Raw genomic sequence first — 18,290 nt, 5'->3', positions numbered from 1 at the left:
TTTCAATGTTGAGCAAAATCATACTGATACTGTGTTTTCTTTTTTCTCCCCTTTGTTTACCAGGATGGTACGAAACAAAAGCGAGAACGGAAAAAGACTGTGTCGTTTAGCAGTATGCCAACTGAGAAAAAGATCAGCAGTGCAAGTGACTGTATAAATGCGATGGTTGAAGGCTCTGAGCTCAAAAAGATTCGATCCAATTCTAGGGTGTATCACCGATATTTTCTTTTAGATGCAGATATGCAATCTCTCCGCTGGGAACCTTCAAAAAAGGATTCCGAAAAAGCAAAGATTGATATTAAATCAATCAAAGAAGTAAGAACAGGAAAAAATACAGATATTTTTCGCAGCAATGGAATATATGACCAGATATCAGAAGACTGTGCATTTTCAATTATATATGGAGAAAACTATGAGTCACTAGATCTTGTTGCTAACTCAGCAGACATTGCAAATATCTGGGTTACTGGCTTAAGATACCTGATTTCTTACGGAAAACATACTCTAGATATGCTAGAAAGTACTCAAGATAATATGCGGACTTCATGGCTTTCACAAATGTTCAGTGAATCTGATGTAGATAACTTGGGACATATATCCCTGTGTAATGCTGTGCAGTTTATAAAAGACTTAAATCCTGGTTTAAAAACTAATAAAATTGAACTGAAATTCAAGGAGTTGCATAGATCCAAGGAAAAGACTGGTACTGAAGTAACAAAAGAAGAGTTTATTGAAGTTTTTCATGAGCTTTGTACCAGACCTGAAATCTATTTCTTGTTGGTTCAGTTTTCAAGCAATAAAGAATTCCTAGATACCAAGGACCTCATGATGTTTTTAGAAGCAGAACAGGGTATGGCACATGTCACGGAAGAAATAAGCCTTGAAATTATTCAGAAATACGAGCCAGCCAAAGAGGGCCAGGAAAAGGGTTGTCTTTCTATAGATGGCTTTACAAATTACCTTACTTCACCAGACTGCAACATATTTGATCCAGAACATAAAAAAGTTTGTCAAGATATGAAGCAACCCTTATCTCATTATTTTATAAATTCATCTCATAATACATACTTGATAGAGGATCAGTTTCGAGGGCCTTCTGACATCACAGGTTACATTCGCGCTCTTAAAATGGGTTGTCGAAGTGTGGAACTGGATGTATGGGATGGTCCAGATAACGAGCCTGTGATTTACACGGGGCATACAATGACATCGCAGATTGTCTTCCGTAGTGTGATTGACATTATTAACAAGTATGCATTTTTTGCTTCAGAATACCCTCTTATCTTATGTTTAGAAAATCATTGTTCTATTAAGCAGCAGAAAGTTATGGTACAACACATGAAGAAAATTTTGGGGGACAAACTACATACACAGTCTCCAAACATTGAAGAGTCTTATCTTCCATCACCGGAATCGCTTAAAGGGAAAATACTAATTAAAGCAAAGAAGCTTTCCTCTAATTGTTGTGGACTAGAGGGAGACGTTACAGATGAAGATGAAGGAGCAGAAATGTCACAGAGAGTGGGAAAAGAGGGGGTAGAACAGCAAAACTTGATGACGGGGAAACGATTTCAGCTCTGCAAAGAACTCTCCGAGCTGGTAAGCATATGTAAGTCAGTTCAGTTCAAAGAGTTTCAAGTTTCATTTCAGCTCCAGAAGTACTGGGAAGTGTGCTCGTTTAATGAAGTGCTTGCTAGCAAATATGCCAATGAAAACCCAGGAGACTTTGTAAATTATAACAAACGTTTTCTTGCCAGAGTTTTTCCCAGTCCTATGAGGATTGACTCTAGTAATATGAATCCCCAGGACTTCTGGAAATGTGGCTGTCAGATAGTAGCAATGAACTTTCAGACGCCTGGCTTAATGATGGATCTTAACATTGGTTGGTTTCGACAAAATGGAAACTGTGGCTATGTCCTTCGTCCTGCTATCATGAGAGAAGAAGTATCGTTCTTTAGCGCGAACACGAAAGACACCGTGCCTGGAGTTTCACCTCAGCTGCTTCATATTAAGATCATTAGTGGGCAAAACTTTCCTAAACCCAAAGGATCGGGTGCCAAAGGTGATGTTGTGGATCCTTATGTCTATGTTGAAATACATGGAATCCCTGCTGACTGTGCAGAGCAAAGGACGAAAACTATGCATCAGAATGGGGATAATCCAATTTTTGATGAAAGTTTTGAATTTCAAATAAATTTGCCAGAACTAGCTATGGTGCGTTTTGTAGTGCTGGATGATGATTACATTGGGGATGAGTTTATTGGGCAATACACTATTCCCTTTGAGTGTCTACAGACTGGTTATCGGCACGTTCCTCTGCAGTCTTTAACTGGTGAAATTTTAGCACATGCTTCCTTGTTTGTGCATGTGGCCATTACTAATCGAAGGGGTGGTGGGAAACCTCATAAGCGGGGCCTCTCTGTGAGGAAGGGCAAGAAATCAAGGGAATATGCTTCTATGAGAACGTTATGGATTAAAACAGTAGATGAAGTGTTCAAGAATGCTCTCCAACCTATTCGGGATGCCACGGATTTGAGAGAAAATATGCAGGTACAGTTCTTACAGTGAATTTACCAGTTCTTTTGTGTATTTTTGTTATATGATGCATATGGTATACATGTTTTTTAGAGTCTTGCTGCGTTTTGTAAGTTACCTTAATCGAATCTAATACTGAACAGCTTTAAAAATGGACTATGTCGGAGCAGCCTTTTAGGTGATACCGTCTGCTGAAGTAACCGTGGATGCATATGGGTGTTTTGTTGAATGTGAACTGGAAATACGACTCTAGCGTTTGAACTCAAGCCTGTTGATTAGTCTGTGTCTTTGAAGGAATGTTACAGACATTGGAGGAAAGTATGGCAATATTTCAGTTTTAGGAAATCAAGTTAAACAGAAATGCAGGAGGAAGATGTAGCTAATAGAAAAAGGAGACTTTACTGCTTATTAAAAAACTTCTTGTACATGAAAGTATATTTGGCATAGGTTTCAATTTTTCCTCATTCCCAACAGAAGGCAATACTTGCAGAATGATCATTTGATTTCCATGATCCTTCCTAGCAACAGTGTGTTAGAAATACATGGAATTAGTGCTAAGGTATTAGAAGACATCCTCTGGAAGAAATTACCTTACCTTAAAGGTCACATGTAGTAAACACACTGAATTTCAGGAAAAAGTACAGGCTGAGGCATGTGTTTTTGTGGAACCCAGGAGATCTCACTTCAGAAGTTCTGGAGTGCATTTTTTGGAGATTCTAATGAAGATTCCAGGTAAAGAAACCATTTTAGATCTAGATTAAAGTGAGCTGTAAAGTTGTGTTTTATTTAATAAAGCTTTTAACTGTCTATGAATTGCTGATGGAGTACTAGCAGTGATTGGTAAAATTCAACATAGTCATTTCAAATGAAGTGACCTATTAAATCCTCTTACTGTTATGTAGTGTTAAGGGGAAACTGATTAAAGGAAATGTCTGAGACTTGATTCTGGATTTTAAAGGCACATCAGTGTAGATAGATTTTCTTCCTGAATATTGAAGAGATTTTAATAGTAATACAGTTTTAAAACTATTTTTTCTTAATATGCCTGAAGAAATTAGTACAGCATTATGAAGCTCTCTCATTCCACTTAGTATATGAAATTGCTGTACTAAAAGATCATTAAAAAAGTACAGGGATGATATTTTGACTCATAAACATTTCACATTATGGGCTACATAAAGTGAAGTTTATCTGTAGTTACCCTATTGAAGGCTAGAATTTTGTCATGTAAGGGATAAAGGATACTGTATTGTAAGATACCTTTCAAGGAAGACCTGAACCTGAGGTCTGAGGGAACACGGAAAACATGCAGTTTTTGTAGTTACTTTAAACTCTTCACTGTGCATGCTACAGTACTTTCCAGAGCTAATATATTTCAAAACAGGCTCTACAGTGTTGTTTCTTTGAACATGAGATATTGAAAGGTATTTTATGTGTTTTATTCTGTCAGTCTGAAAGTTGTGCTACAACTAAATTCATCATTATCATCTCTCAGAATGCTATCTAGAAGATATTTTAGGTACTTGAGGGAATATTAGTTTTGCATAGCTTTACTGACAGATTATATAATGTGCACAATTTAAACTCCGTGTAACTAAGATTTTACACCTAATGAAAGTAAATAAATCACTCAAAATAAATACCAACTTATGTCAGGGAATGTGAGTTTTTAAAATTTCTATATTACTGTTTTTTTGCTTTGTAAGTTGTTGTGATTTTTATGGTACAGAAATAATGTCCCCACAAGCCACATTATAAAGAGCAAAGTTGGGGTTTTTTTAATACAAGGTGGAAGAAGAGGAAAAAAGAAAGTGTGCAGCAGTGAGTTTAATGTTTTCTCTAAATCTGGATACAAATTGCTTCCTTGTTAGGTACTACATTACCGTGACAAAAGCTGATGTCATAACTTGTGGTTACATATTAATCACTGTTAAAAGTATAGGATGAATGATTAAACTGGATGTGATATTACATGTTTAAATTGCTTGACAGTATGAGGGGTAATCTCTGGTTATAGGGTTGGAAGTCCAAAGGCAAGTGTTACAGCTGTAGTTCGTCCTGCCTGCCATTAGTTAATATGTGTGTTCCCTGGGTCCTCATTAACTTCTCTGTAAAACTGTTGTTCATAATGGCTTACCCATGATGTTTATTTCAAACAAAATCTGTTTGAATGGACTTCCCAGTGTGTGTCTTTTGAGCTATGTAGTTACTGTGTCATTAAGGTGTAGTCCAGTTAATAAAAATAGTTTCTGTTTCCTGGACATCTTCTAGACGCTACTAAACGTTTACTTAAAATACACTGTAAGTGACTGTAGTAGATGTAATTTAGTATTCACGTGATTTTGCATGAATATGCTGTATGTACATATTTTGAAGTCGACTTCGGGTGTTTTGTCTCATAAAGGGACAGCAAAATATTTCGTGTTTGATTCCTGTTTGCGTTAAGGTTGGTGGTATGTCTCTCAAAGAAATTTGTCTGCAAATGAGTCTTACCGTGCCAGCAAGATGGAAAGTGGTTTTGGTTAAAATGAAAATGTGTGTCCTAAAACTAGTCAGATACCCTGCTTGGGTAAGATGTGAGAGAAGGGAGAACTGAGCACATTTGTAACTTAAATATACCACGTTTCTGTTTTTGTTTCTTACAGGAACACAAACTCCAGACTTGCCATAGATCACCAGCTCCCACTTGGTACAAAAATCCTAAGTTCGTTACAGTGCTGAGAATATTCCCATCACGGAATTTCAGTGGCTACTTGGAGTCACATTGCATTTCTAATACTGGAAATTTTCTTCCAAGTTCAGACACATGGTTTTATATTCTACCATGCTGGATATAAAATACAACTATAATAAATTTTAAGGAAAGGTACACAATAGGTTTTTTATACTAAAGTACCTTAAGAATTCACTTCAATGTGATTTTGTGATAGGAATGACATCGGTAGTGGAGTGCTGGGTTTGTGAATCACACCAAATGGGAGCCAGCAGATCCACAGCACGTCTGGACTATAGTTCAGGTATGTTTAAAGTTGCAAATGGGCTGAATTCCTCCTTCCACTTAGCTTATTTGGGACATTCAGCACCTAGTATTTTGTTTCTCTTGGTGCCATTTTAAAAATCACTTTGAAATGTCTTTTAGAATTTTTCAAAATATATAGCCAGTATGTTTTAGAATTCATTTATTTGCATGGTTGATTTTAGTAGCGATGGAGACCAGACATACATGTTCTAAATAGATTTCTCCTGGGGCAAATACTGAATTCTGTTTGAATTTTTAATGTTTTTGGTAAAATATATGTGTAATGTTGGTTACTTTATGAAACTGCTAGTTCTTCAGGGAAAGGCTGTGGTAATTCCACGTTGTAGCTCAACTATATCGGAGAAGTATTTTATCCTGAAAAAATGAGACATTAAAATTCATACTTAACTGTAAAGGAAACTCTTTCTTTCCTTTTTGCAGAATGCAGTAGTTTCATTCAAAGAATTATGTGGCCTCTCTCCTGTAGCAAATCTTATGCAGTGCATTTTGGCAGTGTCTACGCGCTTGGTTGGGCCCGATAATACTCCCTTGGTAGTACTGAATCTCAATGATCAGTATCCGACTATGGAGCTCCAAGGGATTGTTCCAGAGGTCTTGAAAAAGATTGTAACAGCATATGACATGGTGAGTAGTCCTTTGTGATTATTTTATATGCTATTTGAAAGACTTTCTTTTTATAATACACAGTACCATGCCTGTTCTGAAAGGCCGTTTCAACCTGTGACTTCCTATTTCACGCTTCATTACATGTGCTTGGAAGTCATTCCCGTGAATGTACAGCAACTGATGATGTTTTCATATTGAATGAAACATAGAGATTAATGTGCTACATGCAAATACGTGTTTGTACACTTCAGAAAGCAAAGTGGTTATAATCAAGATTTAACATTAAGAGGATGTACTAATTTACCTTTTTTGCAGTAACCTGAAACTTTTTGCATATCACAGAATGGTAGGGGTTGGAAGGGACCTCTGTGGGTCATCTAGTCCAACCCTCCTGCCGAAGCAGGGTCACCTACAGTAGGCTGCAGAGGACCTTGTCCAGGCGGGTCTTGAATATCTCCAGAGAAGGAGACTCCACAACCTCCCTGGGCAGCCTGTTCCAGTCCTCCATCCATAAACCTCTTGCATTAATTTGCTACTTTACATTTTCCAGTTTGTGGACCTTGATTTCTTTTGGCTTTGACTCAACACAGAGTAGAAAAATGTCAGGAACTGCTTTTAGGAACTGTAGTTTTATAAGCACCTTGAAGTGTTAAATTCTACACGTGCTTTTTCATTTTCTTTTGCTGTGTATTTCTTATAGGTCTCATTTGATTACGCATTTTTACATCTGTAAGCAACTCTAATGCGAACTTCAGCCCTTATACTTCAGTAAATAGGTAAATTGTGTCTTAAGAGACTGGAAATTAACATTTTGGAAGAAGGAAGGAAGAACTAATACACTGAGAAATAGTGATTTACATCTGCCTTGCATTAATTTAAAGTATGGAAAAAAGATCCAGATGAGTGTGATTTGAAATGTCCTCCTTACTTCCACTAAAGTAATCTGGCACAGAGTAATTGAGCCTTTATGTATTTATTGAGTGATTTCTTTAATTTGATATATCATCTGACAACAAATAAACATTTCTAGGATAATTTTGCATTAAATTTGTGCTCTGAAATGAGAAACCTCACCTAGCAGAATCAAGCCAGAGTTTTAAAAACAGTCCTTGCTATTTAAAGAAGGAAAATGATGGAAAAGAAACCAGTAGTCCAGTTTCATACATATCTTTTAAACTGCTTTGTAAAGAAAAAGTAGCTTTAGAATAATGGCTATACCAAAATCCAAAAAGCACTCATTGTTAATTAGCAGTTTAGGTTTCAGTGATGATGTAAATACAACCGAATTTAGTTGGAATGGTAGCACAATTACAAGGAGATAGTGGTATATCCTCTTATTGGTAGTTTATGGGATATCACTGTAATTAGGATGCAAACAAGCTTGATTATTGGGATTATACTCGTAACACGTACGTAATGAAGTTCTGTCTTGGTAGAGATGTCTCTGCCTGCGGTTTGTTCTGATGTGGTGATGCTGCTTGTTGGGTATTAATCAATTGCAGATACTTAAAATCTTTTTGTAAGTCTGGATTAAAATTTTTGTTTGAATGTCACTTAGATAGAGGTGACTCATGATTCCAGAAATCTTTACAATCCATGTTTGGTCTGCTGTTTGTCTCTCACATAGGTTTTTCCCCCCCCGCATACTGTAGTCTACACATGATTTGAATATTTGTGTACTTTAGACTGTATTTTCATATATAAGAATAATAGAATATTTATTTAGTGTCATGTTCAAAGCATTTTTCCATCTCCTCTTCCCTAAAGGATAAAGACTTAATTTCAGACAAAGAGAAAAGAGTATGATAGTGCTTCTAGCTCTAAATGATTTTGAAGGTAAATAAAAATTAAGATTATTTTTGTCAAATAAAACTTATAAATTAAAATAATGAGATTTGTTTTAATTTGTGGAACTTTGATCTTGCCAATACTCTGTCCAGTTTGACAAAAGGTTTTAAGCAATTAAAATCTGTAGGGTATGCTGGAAAATGAAGTCAGCCATGGGAGCCATACTGATAGCTCTTGTTTGTGAAAGCACATTGTGAAACAGTGGGAGATATCCATATCATCCTTTCTGCAAAGAGAGGGGATTTGAAGCTATTGAGCTCATATGTTGGTATTTGCTATAGTGGCAGATGTTTAGAGTCTGATACTATCCTAGGTAGTGTTCTTTTTCTGTGGTTTTGGTGTAAATTAATATAGTGAGCCCTCAAAATGACACATTTTGTCTCAGTGGGTGATTTTGGCTTGGGGATTTTTGTTGCATGATTGATTAACAGATGGCTGTAAAGTTCAGCTTAATGATGAGAAGCTTTATCCAGAATTAAGGAAGGGTAGATGTACTGTTGAAGTAATGATTACCTACTTGTCTTACTTTCTGCCGGCATAGGCCTCAGTATAGGTCAAAATTATATAACTATGTTCTTCCAGTGTGTGTCAAGTACTGTAAATATAAAATCCTGTTGATAACAGAGATTGTGTTAAATGTTTATTAAATAAACTTTGGTTAATACCATAAGCGCATAGGCTGTCATTACCTTGTTTGCATTCTCAGTGTGGCACACACAACGGCATTCTCAAAGGACTGCTGTTTCAGGATCACAGTATTTTTGGCTAATGAAGGGATTCGTATTTGTCAGAAATACTTTCCGTTTTATAACATGATAATAAACATAGAAAGCCATATTCAGCCGAGATTTGTAATTATTCAGAATTTGTTTACATTGGGAGTGCTTAAAGGACTCACCGTTGCTCTGTGAAGTGAGAAGGGATGTAAGACCTTTACAGTGGGACAGTCAGTTCACACTGGAATAATGACAAAAGAGTGCAGTACTGCAGGGGCACGTGGGAACGTGAGGATGTCTTCACTGTAGCACAGGTACATATGTTGTTTGAAGAAACAATGAAGCAAATGATAAGAAGTTAATTAGCATATCGCTAGATACTTGGACTTTTTATGTGTAAACAGATTGCACATAATGCTTTCTTAAATTGTCAGCATTCACTACTGCTTTAATGGAGGAGCTATAAGTGATAAAGTCTAGTAGAATCTTTTACTTTTATCTATGTTATAGGAGCTGGGGTGTCTTTTCAGAATGATGAAACCAAATATTACTAGGAATTTTTGAGAAAGACAGCAGTTTAAATTATGTATTTTTCTCTGAGTTCTCCATGCTCCTGAGTATTTTTCACCCTGACATCTTTTCACTGTTTAACAATGTTTTATTTTTCCCTCTTGTTCATGAACTTCAGCTTCCTTTATGTGATACTTCAGCATGCACTCTGTTGGTGTCATCACACCCATCACTGATCAGTGCTGCAGACTGAAGCTTGGAGTTAAGGCAAGTGCCTCTTCCACACCATTGCATGTTTTTTTTTAAATGTGTTATAAGCTTTAAGATAAACAGTAAGTAAACCTTAAAAAGTTATGCTATGGCAAGAGAAAAAAAAAATTATCATAAGTCTGCAGCATTATTCAGTGATGAGTGTAATAGCACTGCAATGATATGCTAGAGGATCTTACAAATGAAGCCAGATATTGTTGAGAACTTGACTGTCTCTGCCCTTAGTGGAGGGTGAAGTGTCCCATCTGATGAAGATAAGGTTTTCTGAACTTTGCAAGCAGGCATTTACTTCTAGGAGGAAAGCTAACACAAAAAAGGCAGAGAACTGCACCTGTGTGAAAGAAGATAAAGTAATGCTGCTACAATAATTAGGATTAAATGTTATTAAATCCTAATTAGATAATGCTGTTAGATCCATTTTTTCACAGGTCCTGGTGATGTGTTGTTTTTTTTTTTTTAACGTTGAGGTTATGTTGTAATTCAGCATGTCTAGGCTACAGTACAGGAGGTCTGTATTTGAATCAAATGAAATCAAGTAAGATGAATAGATTTTGTAGACACACCTAGGGATAGGCTCGAGAGCAAGGCTGTGTTTATTGGTGGTGGGGGTTGTGAGATGATGAAAATGAGAGGTATTCAAACACAGCGAAGCTAGTAAACTGGAAAACACCATGTAATTAAGGATTAGTAGCTCTATAGTAAGCTTAAATCCTGTTACCTTATTGTTGGCTCATTTCAACTACTGACTCAATACCAGCAGATTGCATATACAATCACATGGAAGTTAACTTCATGTTATAGAGTTTTAAATTTGGCCAATGACATAAACTAAATATGATAGCCTGTATTTTGAACTTGAACATGTCCATCCTGTTGGGAAGTAGGTAGTTTGACACTATACCTTGAAGAGTTATAGACTGGACTGGTACTAGTAGGGCTTGTTAAAAAGACTGTCTAAAAAGGACTGATTGTAGAGGTTTTGGTAGAATGTTAGTTGTCCTCTTATACTTCAGTTACTGCTCAAAACCCTAAATATTCTTCACCTTTAAAACTCATCTTGATATCAATATAGATGAATAGGGTGGGGCACTTCTGTATCAGGCATGTTGGATTGAAGCTCATAATTCTGAAGCAAATAGTATATCCATTGTCTCTTTCACAGGGCCTAAAAAAGAATGATTAGCAGATCTGTTTTGAGTTATGCTTGGCTCATAAAAAATGTGTTAGTTACTTTGTTGTTGATGTAGGTCCTTGGTTATGGTTACTTTGCAAATACAGTGAAGAGGGATTTCAGTCATTCTGCTGTGGTTGTAGAGTTGTATCTTGAGAGAACAAGAGATGAAGACTTTGCTACTTCATCTCAGCTTACTAATGTTCAAGAGTTACTTGCTTGAGAAGCCTTTGTTCCACAAATTACCCTCTGAGATTACAAAGTTCTGGGGTAACCAAAAAGTACTAGATCCAGTGATGGTAATTACCAGTTTATCTCCTAAAATGGAGTGAGTGAATGGGTTACTTTAACTCTTGCATAACTTCCTTTTGCTCTAAATACTTAACTTCTGATTGTGGCAGAGAAGGCCGAGTTCAAGATGGTCGCCAATCTCTTGTAATCAAACTCAATCTTTGGATCTCATGTGGTTGTAAACCACGTGATAGCATCTGACCACTGTCTGCTTTGTGCACCTGAAGAAAATGTACATTTTTCCATCTGGTACGTGTTCTGAGGAATATGTGACTGTAGTAGACTGCAATAGCTCTGTTCTGTTCCCATGTTGGTTCAGAATGTTGTTGTTGAGCCCATGTCTTCTGGAGTCCAGCTCTGTGAGTGTTCCATGTTACAGTTTAACTCTTAGCATCGTCTGGCTTATGAAAGAAAGAATTTAGGCAAGGAAGATTGAAGAGCTGTTGTTCCTTGCTTTTACACTTAAGAGCATAACTACATAAGGAACCTTGTTAAAACAAAAAGGTAAGAGAAGTAGTCAAAAGAACAGACATCATAGACACTCTAAGGATTTCACACAGGGGGCTTGAAGTAAATATGTACCACTTATCAAAAAGCACTTCAGGAGGACAAAAAGGAGGAGGTGCTGTTCAAAAGAAGGCAGCATCTTCCAAAAAGTTGAAGTCATGCAAATGAGGAAGATGTGATAGGTATTTAATCCTGCCATGGTTAAATAAAAAATATAAGAAAGCCAACAGTGAAGAATTTCAGGAATGACCTGCACAGACTTTAAAATAACAGTAGCAACTTTTCTGAAAATACCAGAAACAGGAAGCCTGCTAAAGACTGTGTATGACCACTAGTTGATCAAAGTAGAAAAGAAAGCCCCAGGAAAAGAAGTAAAGTCACAACACTAAATTAGTTCTTGCATCCATTTACCTGTGGAGATTAAGATTTCACATGAAAAGCCTCTTTATGAAGGACTCTTTGGAGAATTCATCTCTAACTGAAATGCTGATAGAAGATACTACACAGCAAAGACAAAATGACTGAGAAAAAAATTACCAGAAAGAGGTGATACTCATTCAGGGGTTCTGAAAGATCTTAAGAGATGATATATCCAAACTGCTAATTCTTTTGTGTATTCTCTCACTTAAAACTGACTATCAAAGTTGTTAGTGTGGTGCCAGTGTTTTAAGGGTTTTCCAGGGAAGATCATGAAATTACACATCAGACAGGCTGACATCTGTACTGTGAAAATGGATAGAAACTGCTTTGAAGAAGAAAATTAGAGGAAACATGGAGAAACGTGTCGTGTTGGAGAACAATCAGTACAGTTTTTATGAAGTGAAGGACTCATTAATCTCTTGGAGTTCTTTGAAGTCAAGAAGTGTGTAGACACAGAAGGTTAGACTGGTTGGATTTTCCAAAAGCATATGACAAGGTCCCTTTTCAAGTGATTGAAATTAAGTTACTATTGAATTTTTAGCCTTTTATAATCTTTAGCTCTTCTCCAATAGCTGGAGTAAATGTTGGATGTAACCTGATGTTCCAACAGGAAAAGAACCATTAAAGACAGTTGCTTGTGTTTATTTTTGCATTAGGGTATGTTTTTCCAGTAAGTGGATTAGAGATAGTAGGTCTAGCTCCAGCAACATTGATGTAGCTAGAATAGCTAAGTACTCTTGAAGATGTATCACTTAATGATGTCCCCAGATTTGCAAAGATCATCAAGGTGTGAGGTATGTGGGTGCTTAGAGCTTAAAGAACTTTCTCAGTCTTAGTGGTGGATTGTTATAATGTGTGTCAAAACAAGAAGTTTCAGAGTTGGCAGTATAAATGCAATATTTAAATACTGATAACACACACTGTCTCACTATTTCCATTATTGCCTCAGGCTTTGTACAGTATGTTTACTTTCATTATCAAGTCTCTGCAGAGTTGAACTGTCTTTATTTAGGTAATAAATGGATACAGTTCAGTGGTGAAGAGATCTAAGGGAAAACATACATCATTCATTGCAGTTTAATATTGCAAATAGCCCAGGTAGTGGTTTTTGCCATGTTTAATAAATTATAATAATTGTAGATCCTGGGTTTTGAGATGAATTTAAGTAGTTACTGATTGTGTAGTCGTTAGTCTGTCACAAAAACTGATGGAGAAAAAAGTATTGATGGAAAATACAGTGAACATCTTGGGCAGTTTCCTCAAAAAGTGTTATGTTGATTATTACCAGTTTTTATTTTCTTGTTTTATAACAGGACAGTCATTCTAAACTGAAGGTTGCAATTATGCTTCCAAAAACAGAGCTGCAGGTGATAACCTCAGCTTGTGTTGGGCTTTTCAGTCCACAAGGGCAGAAAGAAATGTCTGATTTTGGGTATTCAGACTGCAGTGCCAAATGTTGTAAAGTATGAGCTATTATACATTGTTTGAAAAGATCTGATAATGACAACTTGATACTTCTGGGAAGTCAAGATTTCTTCACTTTTTTGTTAAGAGAATGAATGGTGAGTTTTTTGTATCCTCTCGCCAATCCCATTGCAGCTAATGGCTGACTCAGAGTATTCATAAGAGCATAAAATAATACGACTGCTTAGGAAGAGGAGCTTACTGTCCTGTTTCTAATGTAGTCCAATGGAAGGTTTATGGAAGAGCGTAAGAATAGGTCAGATGCATAGCAACTTCTCTTAAATGTACTCCATATTTCCAATAGTCGTTCTCTTATTTTGTTCTCAGTAAATTCTTAATCTTCTGTTTGTCTTTTTCACTCCTTCTGTGTGAAAAAAATTGTGGTAAATGGAACTGTTACTGATGGTTTTACTTTCAAAAATATCACTACCTCTTAATTTTCTCACAAGGATGATAAATTTCTGCTTCTCTCTGCAGGTATAGGTAATTTTCCTTTCATACTATATGTCCTTCCTTATTGTACATAGTGTTTTCATTCTATCAGCTTTAGTTTAAAAATGATGAAAACAATTTTGCTCTAACAGCCAGAGTGTCAGGAAAGCAAGGAGAAATGACTGTTTGATTTAAAAGAGTTAAGTGTCATTGTATGCATAGTTTAGAAGAGAGATTATGGTGATTATTTTATTTACTCTGTCTTCAGCCTAGTCTTTCTCAAATACTTTACTCATGAGGAATAAAGAAAGAATGTAAGACTTTATAATGGAGAACTTGTAGACTGTTTGTTCCTTTGGTAAACTTTCTTGAACTGTGGGAAATCTAGCTCATTTTGTGTTACTGCTGAATTAAGAACAGATGATGTCCTATTTTTTTCTTGGGCCTACAAGAATTAGTTTTGGTAAGTAGATTTCATCTCTTATGCTTCTGCACTGAATTATGGCATAGTCTCAGCTTGCTTCTTTCTGAAGATAAAAAACCTTGTCCCGTGTATGTGTTTCCTAGATTATAAAACATCTCAAAAAAAGGTGAGAGAGGAAAGGAAGGCTGACAAAGTGAAGTCATGAGTCTATTCCTATGTTTTTCCCACTTGTGGGGATATACTGCCGCTGTACAGCATTACATTTATGTAATAATATGCCAGTGAGTTCAGGAAGCATAATGGAAATTTCCTCTGCATTTGTCTTGGAAGAGAATAATGTTTTAAAGTCTAAAGGTAAACATAATACTTAATGATGTCATAATATATGTTATATCTTATGGTCGAGGGAGGTGATCATTCCCCTCTGTTCATCACTGGTGAGGCAACACCTGGAGTGCTGTGTCCAGTTCTGGGCTCCCCACTAGAAGAGAGAGACATGGACATGCTGGAGAGAGTCCAGCAAAGCACCATGAAAATGATGAGGGAACTGGAGCATCTCTCCTATGCGGAAAGGCCGAGAGAGCTGGGACTGTTCAACTTGGAGAAGAGAAGGCTTGGGGAGGATCTCATCAATGTGTGTAGATGCCTGAAAGGAGAATGCAAAGAGGAGAGAGCCAGGCTCTTTTCAGTGGTGCCCAGTGACAGAAGAGGCATGAAATGAAGCACAGGAGGCTCTGTCTGAACATCAGGGAACACTTTTTGACTGTGAGGGTGGCTGAGCATGGGAACAGGTTGTCCAGAGAGGTTGAGGAGTCTCCACCTTTGGAGATACTCAAATCCATCTGGGTACGGTCCTGGGCAGCCTGCTCTAGGTGACCCTGCTTGAGCGGGGGGGTTGGACCAGGTGACCTCCTGAGGTCCCTTCCAGCCTCAGTGACTCTGTGTTTCTGTGCCAAATTTATTTTCTTGCATAGTTGGGGAAATAATTTCTAATGTAGTCAGTATGTTTGCTAAAAAGCTTATGGCTTTGAAGCATATTTGGTTTGATGTGAGGAGCACTCTGTGTGTAAGGAAGTAGCAGTTAGCAGCTTTGTTTTCTTACCTTGGCGCTTTGGACTGTACTTGGATAGTAGAAAGATCAGTTGTTCTTCATTATAGAGCAGCTTTGGACTGTCTGGGCAAAACCACACCTGATTTTATCTATAATGAAATTATTATTGATTATTGCCTTGAGCCAGAAAGCTCAGTTCTAAAAATTTATTTTTCTTGGAGAGGTTGACTTTAGGAATATCCTTATTTACATAGAATCATTGAGGTTGGAAGGCATCTCTGGAGATGGTCTAGTCCCACCGTGTTGCTCAAAGCAGGGTCAGGTAGAGCAGATTGTCCGGGACTGTGTCCTGTTGGGTGTTCAGTATCACCAAGGATGGAGACTCCACAACCTCTCGGGGCAACCTCTTCCAGTGTTTGACCACCCAAGATTCTAACTGAGCCTTTCCCGCTCCAGGCTGAACAGTCCCAGCTCTCTCAGCTTCTCCTCACATGAAAGATGCTTCAGTCCCTTAACTCTTATTGTGGCCCTGCACTGGACAGTAAGTCCATATCTATCTTGTGCTGGAAAGCCTCAGACTGGACTGAACACTCCAGATGTGGCTTCACCAACGCTGACTAGAGGGGAAGGACCAACTCCCTTGGTCTTCTGGCAATCCACTTCCTTAGCTATGTTCAACTTGTGTCCACCAGGACACCCAGGTCCTGCTCTCTGAACATGCTTTCCAGCCAGGCAGCCTTCAGCGTGTGCTGGTGTGTGCATGGGGTCCTTCCCTCCAGCTGCACGACTTGGCATTTCCCTTTGCCAAACCCTTTTCAAGGGGTTCCTGTCAGCCCACTTCTCCAGCTTGTCAAGAGTCGCTCTGAATAGCAGCACAACCATCTGCTGTATCCAGCCTCCTCCACCATTTGTTTCTTCTGTCCACTTGCTGAGGATGCGCTCTACCCCATCGTCTGGGTGATGAATGAAGATGTTACACAGTAGTAGCTCCAGCATCACCCCCTGCAGCACACCACAAGTGACCGTCCTCCAGGCGGACTTCACGCTGCTGATGGCAACGCTTTCAGCCTGGCTGGTCAGCTAGTGTTCAGTCCACCCCATGGACCACTTCGCTGGCCTCTACTTACTTCCTTAGTATGTCTGGGAGGATGTTACGAGAGACAGTGTTGAAAGCCTCAGTAAATCAAAACGAGAAACATCCACTGCTCCTCCCTCCTCCATCAAGCCAGTCACCGCATTGCAGAAGGCTGTTGGGTTGGTGAAGCCTCATTTCCCCTTTGTGAATCCACGCTGATTTTTCCCAATCACCTTCTTGTCCTTTGTGTGTTTGGAAATGGTTTCCGAGAGGATTTACTCTGCCACCTTCCCAGTGATTGAACTGAGCCTGACTGGCCTGTTGTTCCTTGTTCCTACTTCTTACTCTTCTTGTAGATAGGAGTGAAATTTGCTTTCTTCCAGTCCTTGAAAATGTCCTCTGATTGCTATGACCTTTCAAAGATAACCGAGAATTGCCTTGCAGTGATGTCCATCTGCCCCCTCAGTGCTTGTGGATACATCCCACATACATGTCTCTGCAGTTGATGAAATTGTCATTAAACAAGACTCAGTGCATCTATTGCCAAACAATACCTGCTTTACGTAACATGAATTACTCAACACATGAACCGACTGTGGTCTTTCTGTGGTGATTTCTACAGTTTCTCTGGGACTTTAAGAAAAACTTTAAAAGAAAAATATTAAAAATCTGTTCTGCTGGGGCCTTTGCAGGTTTTTTCCTGTCTCATCACTTGTCAGTAGTAGTTGTCAGAAAGTAGTAATATCTGAAAACTGTTCAGCTATATTTTTTCAGTTATCTTTTCCATGCAACTTAGCAAGGTATTGTTCAGATATTTTAAAGCTCTGCTGAGAGGTCTTCTGGAAGTCTGTAACTTGAACTTGGGACAGAGAAAAGTATAGCGTCTCTTCTTTTAAGATGCTACTTTGCAATCACTTCAGTGTACTTCTTTGCTCTACATCACTCCTGTTTGAACTTGAGGACCCTTTACTCTTGAAAACTAAGTAGCACTGATCTAGTGGTGCTAGCAGTCTCAGGGGTGGTAGGTGTAAGGTTTTTATCACTGCTTATTGAGCTTTGAACTGAGCCCAGTAACGTGAGCATGAGTCACCTGCTTATTGGCAGTTCAATTCTGTTGTTTATGGTAGTGCTGGTTAAAAGTTGGACATTTCAGAATGCTTTTAGTGTGATGTCCACACTGTTAGAACAATTCATTTGAGTTTTGAGGTTTAATACGAGTTTGCAGTCTGATTTTCCAGTCATTTCCTTCCTTATTGCTGTAAGACCATTCTTCTCCAGGGGAAAAATCAAAGGCAGTGTATATAGTTCAAAACAACTGCAGTATATATAGTTCAAAACAACTGTGTGCAACTTCAGAGCAAGCTCACCATGGCAATTGTCACAAAGAACTAAGAACAATTTTTCTGCTTGTTCCAGTGCCACGCCAAAAATGCCTTCTGGTGCATTGACACTGAATACTGCACTGCTTGGATAAAGTTTATGCATATATTTCATTAGAACTGACCATATTTTGTTTGAGTTCCTGGTACGTATAATGGTTCTTGTGAATAAAAGTGTTTATATGCTGTCCCTACCAGAGCTCTTTTTCTTGCCGTTACTGCTTGGGACAATGGTAGCAACTTCTGACCCTCTCTGGGTCACACACATCTTTTGAAAAGGTGCACATACCATTAGGAGTGTATTGTAGTTTGGGATGCCCTGTGTTTGATTTCCTTGTTTATAAAGTCCTATTTGCGATTGGTGCTATTTGTACTATTCTGGACTTAATAAAATGTCTGGAAAATGCAAATTACGTTTTTATTACTACTGTTAAAAGCAGCACTTTTGCCACTGAATACTAAACTGTTTTCAGAAACAGTGTAGTTTGTGGTTTCAGAAGTATATCTGATATGGTGAGATCTGAGACGAAAGGAGAATGTGAGCAGCATTT

General features: G+C 38.0%; 1 protein-coding gene across 1 annotated transcript in view; it reads left to right on the top strand.

Moving 5' to 3' along the window:
* PLCL2 (phospholipase C like 2) overlaps positions 1–18,290 on the top strand; it is a 112,310-nt gene that overhangs the window by 61,486 nt on the left and 32,534 nt on the right. The window contains exons 3-4 of the mRNA XM_075419059.1: positions 64–2,550; positions 5,996–6,199. Of these exons, the coding sequence (XP_075275174.1) occupies positions 64–2,550; positions 5,996–6,199 (2,691 nt within the window). The remainder of the gene's footprint in view (positions 1–63; positions 2,551–5,995; positions 6,200–18,290) is intronic.

Source organism: Opisthocomus hoazin, chromosome 4, assembly GCF_030867145.1.
Source record: "Opisthocomus hoazin isolate bOpiHoa1 chromosome 4, bOpiHoa1.hap1, whole genome shotgun sequence".
NCBI lineage: Eukaryota > Metazoa > Chordata > Aves > Opisthocomiformes > Opisthocomidae > Opisthocomus > Opisthocomus hoazin.
Note: the sequence above shows the minus strand (reverse complement) of the source record. Positions and strands in the feature narration are given on the sequence as shown.